The 14,867-nt window shown below is 41.2% G+C and overlaps 1 protein-coding gene across 1 annotated transcript in view; it reads right to left on the bottom strand.

Moving 5' to 3' along the window:
* The window catches only part of prdm6 (PR domain containing 6), a 195,734-nt gene extending 187,428 nt beyond the window's left edge, over positions 1 to 8,306 (bottom strand). Inside the window, exons 1-3 of the mRNA XM_073069490.1 lie at positions 8,183 to 8,306; positions 6,985 to 7,481; positions 414 to 718 (exon numbers count right to left, since the gene is read on the bottom strand). Of these exons, the coding sequence (XP_072925591.1) occupies positions 414 to 718; positions 6,985 to 7,465 (786 nt within the window). The 5' untranslated portion in view covers positions 7,466 to 7,481; positions 8,183 to 8,306. The remainder of the gene's footprint in view (positions 1 to 413; positions 719 to 6,984; positions 7,482 to 8,182) is intronic.
* Positions 8,307 to 14,867: the final 6,561 nt, after the last annotated feature.

Genomic DNA, 14,867 nt, shown 5'->3' with positions numbered 1-14,867 from the left:
AGAAGGATCAGGCTATGAGGAAAAAATAAAAAAAAGTTCACTATTTTTAAAATCTGATTTATGTAGAATTGAGGAAATTGCATAGAATCAATATTTTTTAAAAAACTCATTCCTACAGATATTGCTGAAAATGAACAAGTAAATGGAAAATAGCATCAAAAATGCACAATATTGCTTTCATAATTAAAAAAAGTTACTGCATTCCGATAAAATAATAATTAGGCTATAGTCTTATGTTCTTAAACGAACTAGAATTCAGTGATCTGATTTATTTGGTTCAGCTTGTATGATGATTAGACGCAGAAATTATATTTTCTTATTGTATTTGATTATAAAAATATTTATGCCACAGATAAGCTAATGAGTTGTTCAGTGCACATTGATGTTCACATGGTTTAAGGGCTTCTTCTTACCTCCCAGAGATGACGGCTGTTCCTGAGACCTCCCAGTTGCACCTTTTCCCTGGAGATGGAAACTCCCTGGTAAGGTCCCAGCCAAGTTCCCTGTGGGATGCGTTGTGCTGCGCAGATGCCATAGCCCAGGCCTGGCACCGTACTGGTACACAGGCACACCTCTCGTGGCAGCTCACGCAGTCCACAGGGCACATCGGGTGGAGCTGTTCCTGCACTGCTGCTTGTGCCCACGAGACGACGCAGTGAGTGGAGTGGTCCGTGCATTGGGCACTCGCCATTCCGATTGTCAGCACACATGTCACAGCCTGAGGGAAGGAGAACAACTTGTAACGAGTGACATCAGAAAGAGCACAAACAATGCAACAGCAGAGCAGGCAGGGATCAGGAGACCGTGGATTAATCTGACAGCTGAGGGAAAGTAAGAGTGAGAGGCAAGAGGAGCAGATAGGTTAATCCAAGCTGTGAATTAAACACAAGTTAGATTGAGTCTAAAGGATGTGGATATTTTCAGTGTTATGAAGGAGCAGGGGACAGAGACAGTCGGAATCACATAAGAAAATTGCACTGACTGGTGAAAGACAACTACAGTGTTAATAACAGCATTATATTTATGCAACACACACAAAATGCTGGAGGTATTCAGCAGGTTAAACGGCATCTATGGTGGGAAGTGTACAGCTGATATTTTGGGCAGAGGCCCTTCATCAGGATTTCCACTTGTGATTACATTTATGCAGTACCTTTCTTTCATCGTACACATATTGACAATGAGAGTAAAAAAATTGTTCTGGAGGAAGTACTATCTACATGAAAGATTTCAGACTAGAAAGGTAGGTCAATCAACAAGGTGAAGTGGACACCTTGAGCGAAAAGACCGAGTGCATGCCAATGCGGAGGGAGAGGTTATTCAAGAGGGCATATTAGAGAAGCTTTCTTTGATTTACCAGTAAGCAGACTGGAATGCAATGGAATAGAAAGGGCAGCACACACAAAATGCCAGAGGACTTCAGCTGGTCAGGTATTATCTATGGAGGAAAATGAACAGTCGATGTTTCGGGCCTAGAACCTTCATCAGGCCTGGAAAGGAAGGGGCAGAGGCCAAAATAAAAGGGTGGGGGAGAAGCATAAGCTGGAAGGTAATAGATAAACCCAGGGAGGAGAGAGGTAGATGGGTGGGTGAAAGGGAATCATGTGAGAAGCTACCAGTCATAGGTGTGAATGAACCTTGATTTCTCTAACTTCCAGTAGTCATTGCCCTCTGTTCCTACTGTCTCCCTTTGTTTCTTGTCATTGTGGTGATTCTCCTCACCCCTTCTCTTACCCTCATGAGCTGCCTATCACATCCCTCTGTTTTCCAACCTCCCTCCCTTTATTCCCATGGTCTACTATCCTCTCCTATCAGATTCCTTCTTATTCAGTTCTTTACCATTTCCACCTATCACACCCTCCAGATTCTCATATCACCTCCCCCGTCCCCCACCCACTTAACTACCTTCCTCCTCGTTTGGACTCACCTATCACCTGCCAGCTTGTACACCCCACCCTCCCCCCGTTTTATTCTAACTTTAGTCTCCTTCCTTTCTGGTCCAGACCGAAAGATCGACTGTATGTTTCTCTCCATAATGCTGCCTGACCGGCTGAGTTGTGTGCGTTGCTGAAGATGTCTAGCATCTGCTGAACGCCATATGTCAGAACGAGCTGTGAAGGACGGGGGCGGGATGGGGGGGATCCATTAGACGGACACGGCTGGAAATAGCAGGTGGCAAAATATTTCCCCGTATAATTTACTAAAACATCTAAGACCTGCAAAAATTTCACCAACGCAAACACAAGAAAGAAGAAAGGTGGATTTATAGAACCGCAAAATGGCGTGGTTGCATATTTTATCTTTTCATAACGCGATGACTTTTCATAACATCGTCTTCTCCTAGGTGGCAGACCAATGGCAGGTGAAAGCGGATAAATATAATGGAAAGCGAAACTCCAACATATCACAGAGCTGACAAAGTGCTTTAAAACTTGCAAAAACTATAGTTAAAAATGTCAATCCCTAATTAACTCACACACCCATTCAAAGCATAACAATGGAATTTAAAGTTTAGTTTTGGTTAGTAAATTGCGAGCTATCAGACTTAGTATATATTTAGACCGAGGCGAGTTTTCTTTATTTCCCGCCCGCCCTTTCATTGCCAGTATGTATGGCCATACAGTAAATTCTGAATTACAGGTCTGTTCATACATTGTGGCAGTGTACCAACTTACCCCAAGTGTTCGCGCCTAGGTATTTCCCCTAATAACTCTATACATCAATGTCGTGTTGCAAATCCCTCAGCGAATTATTTGCATTTTGTGTTCTACCTCTATTTAACACTTCTCCATTTGTTATACTGCATTTCAGTGCACTTTAAGGATCCCTCGAGGTTTATTTTAACGCAATTGAAGCTGGCAGCCTAGGATAGGCCACCGCCTCTTATCTGGCTTTAATGGATGTTACCCGCGTCACCTCTGCATCTTTTGCTTGGTTTTAAAACTTGGAAATAAGAACAATAATATGAATGGATGCCACCATCTGCCGCGACGTCTCGGAGGTGGGCAGCTTAGTCCAAACAATTATTAAGTAGCAAGAAAGCTGCGTTATTGAAATAAACGTGCCAGTTAAAGAATAGCAAACTCAATTCATTACGAGATTCGAGCGAAGCAAGAGGATGTAAAATGAATGAGAAATCATTCAGGAAATCATATTGCCTGTCATTTGTGACCCAGCAACGCGATTAATCGCTTTACTTTTGTAAGTATATGCCTTTGCTTGCCGTCCAGTGTAACTGGTTTCCAAAAATTGTAAATAATCAAGAAGTCGTCACGTTCTTCCAGATGCACTTCACATTGGAAACTGAATCCATTCCGCAGTTAAAAACTATTATATCGTGGTTCTCGGCAGAAATGTTTGCAACAGGCAAACACATAAAACATATTCTTCATACCCGACACGTGACGAACCTTTATATAAATAGTAATCTTGTGTAGGGATAACAAGTTGGGACTTAAGAAATGCCAGGAGCTTCAAATATCACGGGATGTTAGTCTTAAATTTAAAACTGCAGTTAGTGTGCTCGGTGTACTAACTATCCTAGCGCGGGCGGCAACAACACTTGCCATTTCTTTTCGCTTCTGCAAATTAGTTGCAGCGTGTCGAACAGGAGGAAATATTGGATTGGTTGTGCTGAACTACCGTGTCTGAATTTATGAATGGGAGAAGGAGCTCGGAGATTGAAACTAACCTAAGTCTGCAGCGGTCCTGAGTTCTTGCTTTCCGTTTTTCTTCAGAAAGGGAGACCCTTCCCCGGACTACTCGGCCCTTTCACGTTAAACAATGGATGCCAGATTTTCCCTTCTCAACTTAATTCAAAGTTTACAGCAGCTGGGTCACTTTCAGTCTATTTAACGCGGCTCGGTCAGTTAACTTGCTTCTGAGATTATTACACGTGCAAATCAAACGTCCCTGTTGAAATTTATGGGTGACTTTCCGTAACAGAACTCTAGATATTTTAGTGTTTCATCACCAAAGGGTTCTTAAGTTTGCATATATTTCTGCAAATAAGATATTTTATAATATTTTATGACGTTATTATTTACAAAATGGGAAAGAAGAAATATGTCAAAACAGTTATTAATGAACTGGTTTAATTTGCTACATTCGGTTTAGTATATGTGCACACTTTCATTCACTACATCCAAAATCACAAATACAACGTCAAATCCCATCTTTGATGCCGAAAACTAAATAGGCCTTCAGACAATCTGTCCTTTTTGTTGCATTCCTTAAATAGCGTTTGATACCATGACGGTTCGAGAAGACCAAACACTTCTGCACCGCGACATTACCCGAAAAGTTTCTTAATAATTATTGTACCCACTTGCTGTACGCACTCATTTTCAAAATGGTTTCAGTGTTATGACACATTGAGTGTTGGAGATTGCAGTCGCCCTGCTATCTGCTTTTCATTAAATGAATTATACATTCCCACGTAACTAAATTCCACTATAACACGTCGTTGTATAAACTTCTTGTTTAATGTTTAGATAGAAATCTTTATTTTTCGCTAATCACCTGGACAAGCTGTTATCTGGAAAATATCTAAGCTAATGGTAGAAATTGTCTTTAACCGACAGACTGAGGTGCCTTACGTTGAACAAATCGTTTATCGTCACTATCAGCTTGCTTTCTGAAACATTTTCAATACCAATTTTAAGTTCATAAATAATATCAAGACCAGTTCTTAATGCACTTTACATTTAATCATTGGTTACTGTTATCGGCGTCCACTACTTTCAGCGCACAATAAATGCAAGTAACCGAATAGACTTGTCCATTTTAAACTGTCAGAGCATATATCGCACATGGTTACAGTGTATGAGAAATGCCAAAAAAAACCAGAACAAAATGTGCATGCTATAAAATATCCTGTCTCTATAACCTAAACATCTTTGAATGAATCAATACCGGAGACACATTCTATTGTGCACTAATTTTGTTTTGTTGTAGACAGAATCGCATTAAAATGACAAAAGTGTGAGTTTGCAACCTCTCCGCGCCTATTTCCCCGCGCGCTATGCAAATCTCTCTTGAAGGTTCTAAATTCGTTGGTTGACAAGTGTTCATCATCTTATAGATATATCGGTTTGGAGTAGATCCATTACTATCTCATGTTGTGGTCAACCGTCATTTATAAACATATTTATGAAAATATTCCCAGGATCTGCTATACAACTGATTGTGGTGTGAGTACAAGCCCCTCACTTGGCTCCCTTGCTGTCATATTTTTTTCACCGATACCCTGAGTGTTCCTTGATATAAAAATGAAGACTGGGGCTGGATGGCGCCGTTGGGCAGCTGATTGGATTTTGCCAGGCTGACGGAGTTTGGGGGAAGACAGATAGGATTTTTAGATAAAACTGCGGCTCGTCCCTAAGAGACCCAAACAATACCGAGATGATGAATAGCATCTCTGAGGCGATCGATCGGTGCCCTGATATAGTCGATTCGGCCAGCTTTCTCCAGAAAACTAGTGGCAATTAATTGTGTCTTGTCCGCTCATCGCTCATCTTTGTCTGGCAGTTATCGATGGAGATTAGTGCTGATGGACCATTTTATCACGTTAAATAAACATTCACCACCTTTCAACCAAAGGAAATATGGATAATAAAGCAATAGTTAGAAGTGTTGGTCACTCTACAGCTGACTGTTTAGATTATGGTAAATATGTGCTAATTTGACACGTTTGATCTTTTTGGATACTTTATTCTGAGATTTTGAAAGAATATGGGATCGGAAAGTTGGGTGGCTTTTATCAGTTAATTCTATCCGGAATCTATCTCAGTCTTGCAGTGGAATCTTTCACTGATTTCTGTTTATCTCAGCATCTGTGAAGACCTTGCCCATTCATCCAAGCCGCTCTATATATGAAATGAGTTATCTCGGCTTAGCTGTTGAAAAAAAAATATCGATCAAACAAAAAAGTATCTATGGATTCGAGAAAACAAATGTCTGTCCTGAGTGTGTCAATGATAGAATTATACTTCTCCAGTAAGTCCCTGTCAAATGTCTACCTGTTCAAACTAAAAAGTTACAGTATCATTAATGGGAGGCTTTTTAAAACTGGTGGTTTGAAGTCCACGTCACTCAGGACATAAGTAAAATCACGCTCAGGCCTGTAGCAGGCAGTGCCTTTGAAAATGCATATTTTAACCATCACTGTAATTATGATACTGATTAGGGAGGGCTAAAAATTGCGTGTTCATCCTCCCACTGACCTTTTGCCTCTCATTTCAATGCATCCAAATTGAGTCATATTCTACACGACGTTTTGCAATAGTCTGTAAGGTATTATCAATTGTCGAAATGCATCCTATCTTTTTAAAGGTTTGCCGGAGACATCTCTAGCCACTCAACTGTTTGATTGAATGTTCCAATGTTTGATTGCCGATAAAGCATATTGCTGCCAGATTGGCTGGAAATACTTTCATAGTTGACTTGTAATAATACGCTTGCTGGGCCAGATTTCAAGAGAAATTTACATGCAGTTGTATCAAAGCAACGGATGCAAAATTGCAAATTGAGGCAGTTCCCTGAAAGAACTTTTCGTCGGTTCAGAATTCTTTGCTTCAGATTCCGACAAGGAAAGGGGTTTTTGATTGTAAGGTTAACAAGCAAAGCGAATCTCGCTACCTTGCCGTGCTTCGTGCTCTCAGTAACGGGCTCATGCAACACGTTTTGCCATTTTACGTCGTTGATACGGGGTAGGGGTGAAATCGCAATGTGACAAACTTGTTTACATCGTCAAAGGAGCCGAATATATAAAAGACAGAGATCTCACTTGTGAGAATTATTATTTAATAAGGGGATGCACGTTGGTGAGCATTCTGCTTGGGGCCATCGCATTTTATTATTTTGCCACACTTTGTCTACACTGCGGTGTGAAATGTTTCTGCATTAAACTGATTTTGGAGAAAAGGTTACATACAGCGACAATGCACATGTAAAGTGTTGGAGAAGAAGGTAAGGATCACTCACGGTTATTGGGGTCGGTGCCGTGGTTGTTAAGAGGGATGATCTCCATTCTCTGCTGTCCGTACAAATAATAGTCCAGATCCTCCGTTGTGAAGGAGAATCTCGGCGTCCTCTCTGTCTCGGGTGAACAAAGCTCCTTGCTCGGATTGCCGTTGAGCGTCAGGGGTGGATCGGAACCCGCGAGCTGCCCTAACACGGAGATCTGCGGCACCGTGACGGGGGTCAGGCCGGACAGGGACAGGGAACACGCCGAAGAAGAGGCCGAGGAGGCGGTGGAAGACGTCGTGGAGGTGAGGGGTCCCGAGTGCTGGCGGAGGCTCTCGCTTGCCGGGCCAGCTCTGTCGAGCGGCTGCAGCTGGTTGGGAATCACTGTCAATGAACCGACTTTCAGTTGGGTCTGGGGGAAGAGCTGCTTCCAATGCTGGATATAGGCAGGATCGACCTTCAGGAAAGCTGATCCGCTGTGCTCGCTGGGTTTCATCATCTCTAAAGATTTCCAACTTTAAAGAAAACAAAACATTGGCTAATAACTAAGTAAAGCGTCAAGTTACCCTAAGTTAAACTTTTAATCGTGTTAAGTCATTTCTTGGACTTTATGCGTGATATCTAAACCAAAACGTTTATTATAACATATTTAGCACTGACACATTTCAATGCAAAAAATACGTTTTACCAAATCATTGAGAAGTGTTCCACTGGCAGGTACACAACCTGGATAAGCTGCGGTTAGAGTGAATATAGTGTGTTCTGTAATTGACGACTATTAAAGTGAGACGCTAAGTAATTACAACGCTTTTGTTTTCAATTGCGGAACGCATGGGCGCGCACAGACACACACACACACACACACACACACACACACACACACACACACACACACACACACACACACACACACACACACACACACACACACACACACACACGGAAAACTAGAGTTTAAAAATGTGCATCTTTACGCACACCAAATGGACGAGTCACCATGTCTCCAAAAGGACACCTGAATCTTTTAATGTTGCCTACACGCTTTGAGATACCGCGTAAACGTAACATGGCACTGTTCTCACCACATCCCTCACAGAAGTAAATTCATAAAGTGATATTCAGAACTTGCAGAACTCTCTGGATCAGCTGCCAACTTGGAGCTTCCGTCCGTCTGAGAAATTACGGTACCAAATAACGTAGTTTAGATTGTACTTACCCACGATGTTATTTCACTCTGGATGCAGATTTAAAGAAAATAAAATTCTTGCTATCTTTATGTTTCGCTACTTATTTGTCCGAAAAGCATGTTTCTTGTCTGAGAGGTCGGCGCGTGTTAGATCCGAGCCACAGAATCCTTCTCATCTAAGGTTCCTAGAACGTTTACAAGCGGACTTGGAGCTGGACACGTGGTTTTTACGACAGCACAGATTAGAGTAGTCGGGGGGGGGGGGGGGAGGAGAGGGGTGGCGGTGTGTGGTAGTCAGTAATATAACATTGATCAAAACGAAAAAGCAACCACACCCCGCTCACTATATGCGATTTCCACCCCTGACCACCGTACAATATCATATTTCCACAAAGATATGGCGAAACTTGCAGCACGGCAGTCATAAACAGGAATGTCTGTATTTGCATTATACTGTACTTCTCATTGCACAAGTTGAGTAATGTTCCGTTTTACAGTCTGTATAATGTATTCTAATAATGTGCATATGTGATCCATTCTCTGAAGTGTTGGTGAGACTTACACAAGTTCTATCTGTTCCAGTGATCACAATAATAGAAGAGTGCGATTAAGTAATTTGGGCGAGCCAGGTAAGTGTATGTTATAATAGGGTTTAAATACCCATGACCAGATTTGAACTGGCAGAGTTTTATCCTAAACTTTGAATATTTCAATTCTTTCTGGGCATTAACGCTTTACTGTCACCGCTGTTCCTGCTTCTAACGTCAGGCCTCTATTCTTTTCAATCACGAGCATGTATGTGTGTATGCTCCGTTTCTTTCATCACTAACTTTTTTTCTTTCCTGGTCCAGCTTTCATTGTCCTTTTCCTAACACTTTTTATTCACCAGTTTAAATTCTTTTAACGTGCAATTGGAATATCCAGGTTTGAGATTCAGTGGCCGGTCCTTTAATCAATTCCCCGCATTCCCCACGCAAACCCCTTCTGAATGCGAGCAAGTCCTGAGAAACTAGCTGCGCTGTTTGGATTGCATCTCTATCTAAAGCGGCGCATATTCCACTAACTCCAGTGGGGCAGCGCTGGAAATGTTTTGACTGGCGTCATTTTGACAAGGTCGTCCGTCATCTAGTCTATAGATTGATAACACACAGTGATAAAGCAAACACAATCACCGGAGAGGAATTTTGGTGCGAAATAAAGTTGACGATGAAACATTTGCTTCAGTTAAAAAGAATGCATTATGCCAATGTGTTTTCAAAATAGTGTGAACTCTGAACTTCAGATTTCTAAAGCAACGACTGATGGTGCGTACTGTACTAATAATACACTGTGCTAGACTCTAGTAACACTACAGTCGTGACCGTATTGGCGGTTCACTGTGAACCGATGTTTCAGACTATGCGATTTACTTTTCATTCGTGTTATGTGGCACTAGAAACAAACGCCAATCAAAGATAAAACTGAGTGGAACTAGATAAATACCTGTCATAAGAGCTTTATCATATTATATTCTCAAGTTCATTCTGTATGGGAATCCAGATTATTAGAAGAATCACAACAGACGGAACCTCCATGAAACGCTATGGATACCGGTTGTGTTGTAGTCTCTTACTAGTTACATCATTTGCCATTGATTTGGATATCGACTGTTAATCTCTGTACTAAAATGCATAGGCAATCATTCGCGTGTAATATCATACCGTATCATACCATACTTATAGAAGCAGCGTGTTGACTTCATTTCGAGGAATGTTCGAGCTACACAACACAATTATCATTTCAATAACTCACACATGGAGAAAGAGCATCAAGCCAAAACTCAAGATCTTTCAATGTTAAAGTTGTAAATTCTATTGTCAGTCTGCCGCCCGTAACGTTCAGTTTTGCCACCTTTATAAATCTGATTTCAATTAAAGAAAATAAAAGAACTATATAGTGGGGAGGGAAATAAAAGCTCTTTGCACTAGGGAATTTTTGAACTTGGGAGGCAAAGAGCAATAAGGGAGCTCACTAGCTGTCTGATTAAGAAGAGTCCTCTGGGAGAAATTGCAAAGTCTTACATGTCCGTCTGTTTGTCAAAGTGTCCAACAGCAGCCAGGTCAGTTCGTTAATGCATTCTGTCGATTATAGCAAAAAAATGTAAATTTATTTAAGCAAAGTCTAATTGCTGCAATACATCGTATTCCTCGCGTTTAGGAACACGCTGACATTTACTTGATTGATGAATTCTGCTCGTAGGCGATGTGTTTAACCGATCTGATAACAACGTGAAATTAATATTCAGCTTATATTTCGTTTATTGTACCTGGCTGCTTTGTGTAAACCGCCGTGCAACGATGGGAAAGCAACATTTCTCACAGTGTTACGCATTATGATCTCTGCTAAAGGGTCAAAAACAGACTAGGTTTTCAAAATAATCACATCCTACAACGCAATTAGATTATCAGTTCTGTGTATCTGTATGCATTGTGTGTGTAAAAAATCTGATTCAACAATCGATGTGGATATTCCAAGCAAATTTGTTGGACTGAAATAAGGCGCACTGTATTAAATGCAGAGAGCGCACTCATGTTTTTCTTCATTGATTAATGGCTTCTAAAATAAAACATGCGGGAATGGGAGCTGCGATCGATAAATTAACTACCGAAATTCATCATTTTCTCGCGTAAAATATCCAGAGCAAGACACAATTTTTTGACATGTCCCACAAGGTAGAAGCGAGGCAAGGTTCGATCTGGATTGCTGGTTATTAGAAAATCTGATTCCATTTGACACCCAATTAAAAGTTTGCATTTCTTGTTAATTAATTCTCTTGATCGGGCAAGACAAATAGAGGGTTCATTTTGACAGGAGTCCGATAAAGAATTCAACAGCGTTTCTTCGCCGGGGTGTCTCCTGATTATAGTTTTAAGGTCACGGCTTCATGGGTTTATAATTCATTAATACAGACGTTTATTCAGACGGGAGTAATGAAGATCGTACTTTGTTGCATCATCTGGACTTATTTGGGATATAGAAGTGAAAGAGAAATTCTAACACACTGTAAACTTGCAGGTTGATGGTTCGGGGTTAAAATTGCAGTCTATTACAAATCAGCTCGCTGTTACTATCCAACCCAAAAAGCGAACGGATTTGAAAACTATTTTACATTCAATTATTCTTTTCATTACACGAAACTTTAAAACTGTGCTGATCTTGTAAACTTCATGGTTTGAATCAACACTTTCCACAAAATTCCCAACCTTAATAAACGGAGAACGTTGGGTGTGAGCTTCGAGTGGATGGGGTGCGTTATGACGAAAGCAGGAGAGTCGGGTAGTGGGTAAGGGCTTGTTATTACTGAATACTAAAACTTTGCATCGATAATCTTTAGCGTTCTGTTTAGAGTACCTACAGGAATAATTCCTCTTACTGTTTTGTGTGTACTTTAATGTACATAAAAGTTACTACGGCGAGATTATTGATGGCAGTTTAGTTGAAGTGCTGGGCTGGGCTGGTGCTGTCTTGTATCAGGGTCAGTCTGGCTTTCTGGAAGTGTGCTTTGCATAATTCTCAACCACTTGAGCTCTCTTCATGCTTAGTGTTTTAAACTTTTTATTCTTAGTCGATGCACAGTTCAATGCCAGATTGAAACACTCGAAATAAGAAACTGTGCGACACGACACGCTTATAAGACGAAAAAAATAGCCCCAAAATAAGGGTATCTACGTGAAATTTGTTACAGGAAAATTATTATTTTCGCATTATGGTCTTCTATCCAGGTGCAGGTATGTGGCAAAATGCGATAAAACAAAGAACGTATATCAGCACAGGAACAGGTCCTTCGGCTCACGGTGGGTGTGCTAATTAAACTAGAAATTAAACACCTAACTAAACTAAACCTTTCTACCTGCACAAGGACCATACCCTCCATTCTCTGCACATTCACATGTCGAAGAGCCTCTTGAATGTATCTATCTTACTGCCTCCACTACCACACCTGGCCGCGAATTCTCTTTTTGTAAAAAAACTTGTTCTGCACATCTCCTTTGAACTTATCCTTTCTCGTCTTAATGACGACAACCAAAGAATGCGAACATACTGTATCGTCATTGTTAAAAAGGCATTCCCATCGGCTACATTTCAGTCTAATCTCTACATAACCAGCTAAACTGTAACAAGATATGAGCCGTAACCTTAAACACCTTGCACTAAACTACCTTTCAGGTACGCACATGTTTCCCATGCCATCTGGGGTTTTATTTTAAAACAAAGCCGCGACTTGTGGCTTTCTCATATTTGGTAAATATATTAAAAATTCGCGGCCTTCTGATCACACAGAGCGCTCAGAATTTATGGTAAAATACTGCAAAACTCCACTGCCTCTGAATGATGTGTTATAGTAGAAGCACGATCAATAACGACAATGGAGTAATTTGTCACCATGGAATTGATAAGCTTTTCACGTGCAACAATATCAAGTATATATGGAATCATAATTATCGTGTGTGACTCCCTCAGTGTGTTCTGTGACTTTCATATCACGCCATTTATTACACATTTCAGAGAGCGTCATCCACTATAGTACATATGTAATACACATCGGACTGTAAACTCTTTCGGTCAATTAGACTGTACAGCACAACAATCCAATTACAAATACAGTATTTAGCAAATCTTTTAACAAACTTCAGGGTTGGATAATACCATAGTTGGAAAGAGCCGTTCTTCGACAAGCATTAAGGTGCCCGGCTCTGAAATTCAGCGATTTTCACCAGTAATCTGAACCGACCCAAGAGGGCGCAGCTCCTCACACTTTCGGATTTTAGCCCGGTCGGCAGTTTAAAGGGACAGCAACAGCCTTCGCTCATGGCAGCCCCATACTACTTTAAACCCGAAGATAAAGTCACTTGATCAGAGTTTTTCACGACTCCCTTTGTGTGTCGGTTTGCTTTGACATGTGCTTTAACAAAACGGACGATTCCGAAGTCTTTTCGTTGGTCCACTGAATTGGGCTCTGCAGACTGAAGCATTCACACAAGAAGTTTTTTTTTATTTTCGCTGAGATTAGGGTTGGTGTGGTAATCTCGTAGTTTTAGAGCAACGTCCATCTGCCACGTGTATGCTTTGCTGGAAACTATAATGGTTAAATTGTTTCACTGATTAATGTATTATTAACAGTAAATTGATACTGTGAATATTGATGTGTCCCGATGAAGGGTCTTGGCCCGAAACGTTGACAGTTTATTCCTCTCCGTAGGTACTGCCTGACTTGCTGAGTTCCTTCAGCATTCTGTGTAGGTGCTTAAATTAGCATTCGCAGAATTTCTCCAGCCTGTGACTACTTCGCATTTTTCCTAGTGCATCCAAGTTCGCCATACCCTGCTGTTCACTCTCATTATCACTTTTCACAATCAAATTCTGGGCGTGAGGAGGCTGGAATTGGTAGCTATGTAGATCTTTGAGGCTATACATTTTGTATACTTCATTGGAAATGCTGACCTTGCTTCACGAATACAAATGCAGTTTAAGAACAGGCAACAAGAACGTTTATACGTCCAAAGAACTATTCAGAATTGCTTGGCCCAAATTCCCCGACTGCTTCAGACAAAGCAACAATTGAAATGGACATTTCTGCGCTGGTTCACAATTGATGTCCGCGGGACCTTTTGGGGGATCTAGAAGGAATATTAAACATTGAATGACGATTTATATTCAGAACATTGGCTAAACTGACCCGACCAGTTTTGGGGAGATAGCAAGCTCATTCCACAACTATATCCATTACCGATAACCGTTTGCACAGTATTTATTATATTTAGAAATGGGCCAAAAGAGAAAGGGTCTCTTATTCGTACCTTATTTTGATGATTAGCATAAATCCGTAAGTTAAACAACTGATGAAGTCAGGTCAAGATTCAAGATTGTTTAATGTCATTTCCGATACACAAGTGAAAGGAGAACGAAATAGTTGTTACTCCGGATCAGATGCAGCACAAAAACACACGAAAGATAAAGAACATAATAATAACATACAATAAACATAAATACATAAGATAGCTTATATACATAGATTGTATGCCCAAATATGACGCTAGGCTGTACGTAAGATGTCTGACGGGAAATAATAAAGTAGTGACGGAGTTTGAGGATGGAGGTGTTTGTTGATCAGCCTAACTGCTTTGGGAATGTAACTGTTTTGAGTCTGCTGGTTTTGGCGTGGACGATACGTAGCCTCCTCCCTGATGGGAGTGGGGAAACAGCCGATGAGTAGGGTCTATGGGATCTTTCATGATGCTACCTGCCCTTCCACGGCAGCTTTCCGTATATATGTCCTTGACGGCGGGTGGGCTAGTGGGACTACCCTTTGTAGAGTGTTTCGGTCCACTGCAGTGCAGTTTCTGTACCACACCGTTATGCAGCTTTTTATGCTCTTTACTGCACATCTGGAGAATGACGTCAAAGTCCAGCCCTCTTCAGCCTCCTCAGACAGTAGAGGTGTTGGTAAACTTCCTTCTGGGACCATGGCGGGCTGTGTCTGATGTGTACTCTCAGGAGTTTGAAACTGCTTGCGGTTCCCACTGCTGTGCCGCCGATGCAAAGAAGTGTGTGAGTCGCCTTTGTCTTGTGTGCAGGAAGGAAGAGATCATTTACCTGGCGCCAGGCCTCGAGCTCTCCCACCACTTCTCTGTAGGCCGTCTCATTATTGTTTGTGATGAGCCCGGCCACTGTCGTG

Source organism: Hemitrygon akajei, chromosome 2 (genome assembly GCF_048418815.1).
Source record: "Hemitrygon akajei chromosome 2, sHemAka1.3, whole genome shotgun sequence".
In the NCBI taxonomy this organism is placed as follows: domain Eukaryota; kingdom Metazoa; phylum Chordata; class Chondrichthyes; order Myliobatiformes; family Dasyatidae; genus Hemitrygon; species Hemitrygon akajei.
This window is presented reverse-complemented; position numbering and strand designations above follow the sequence as displayed.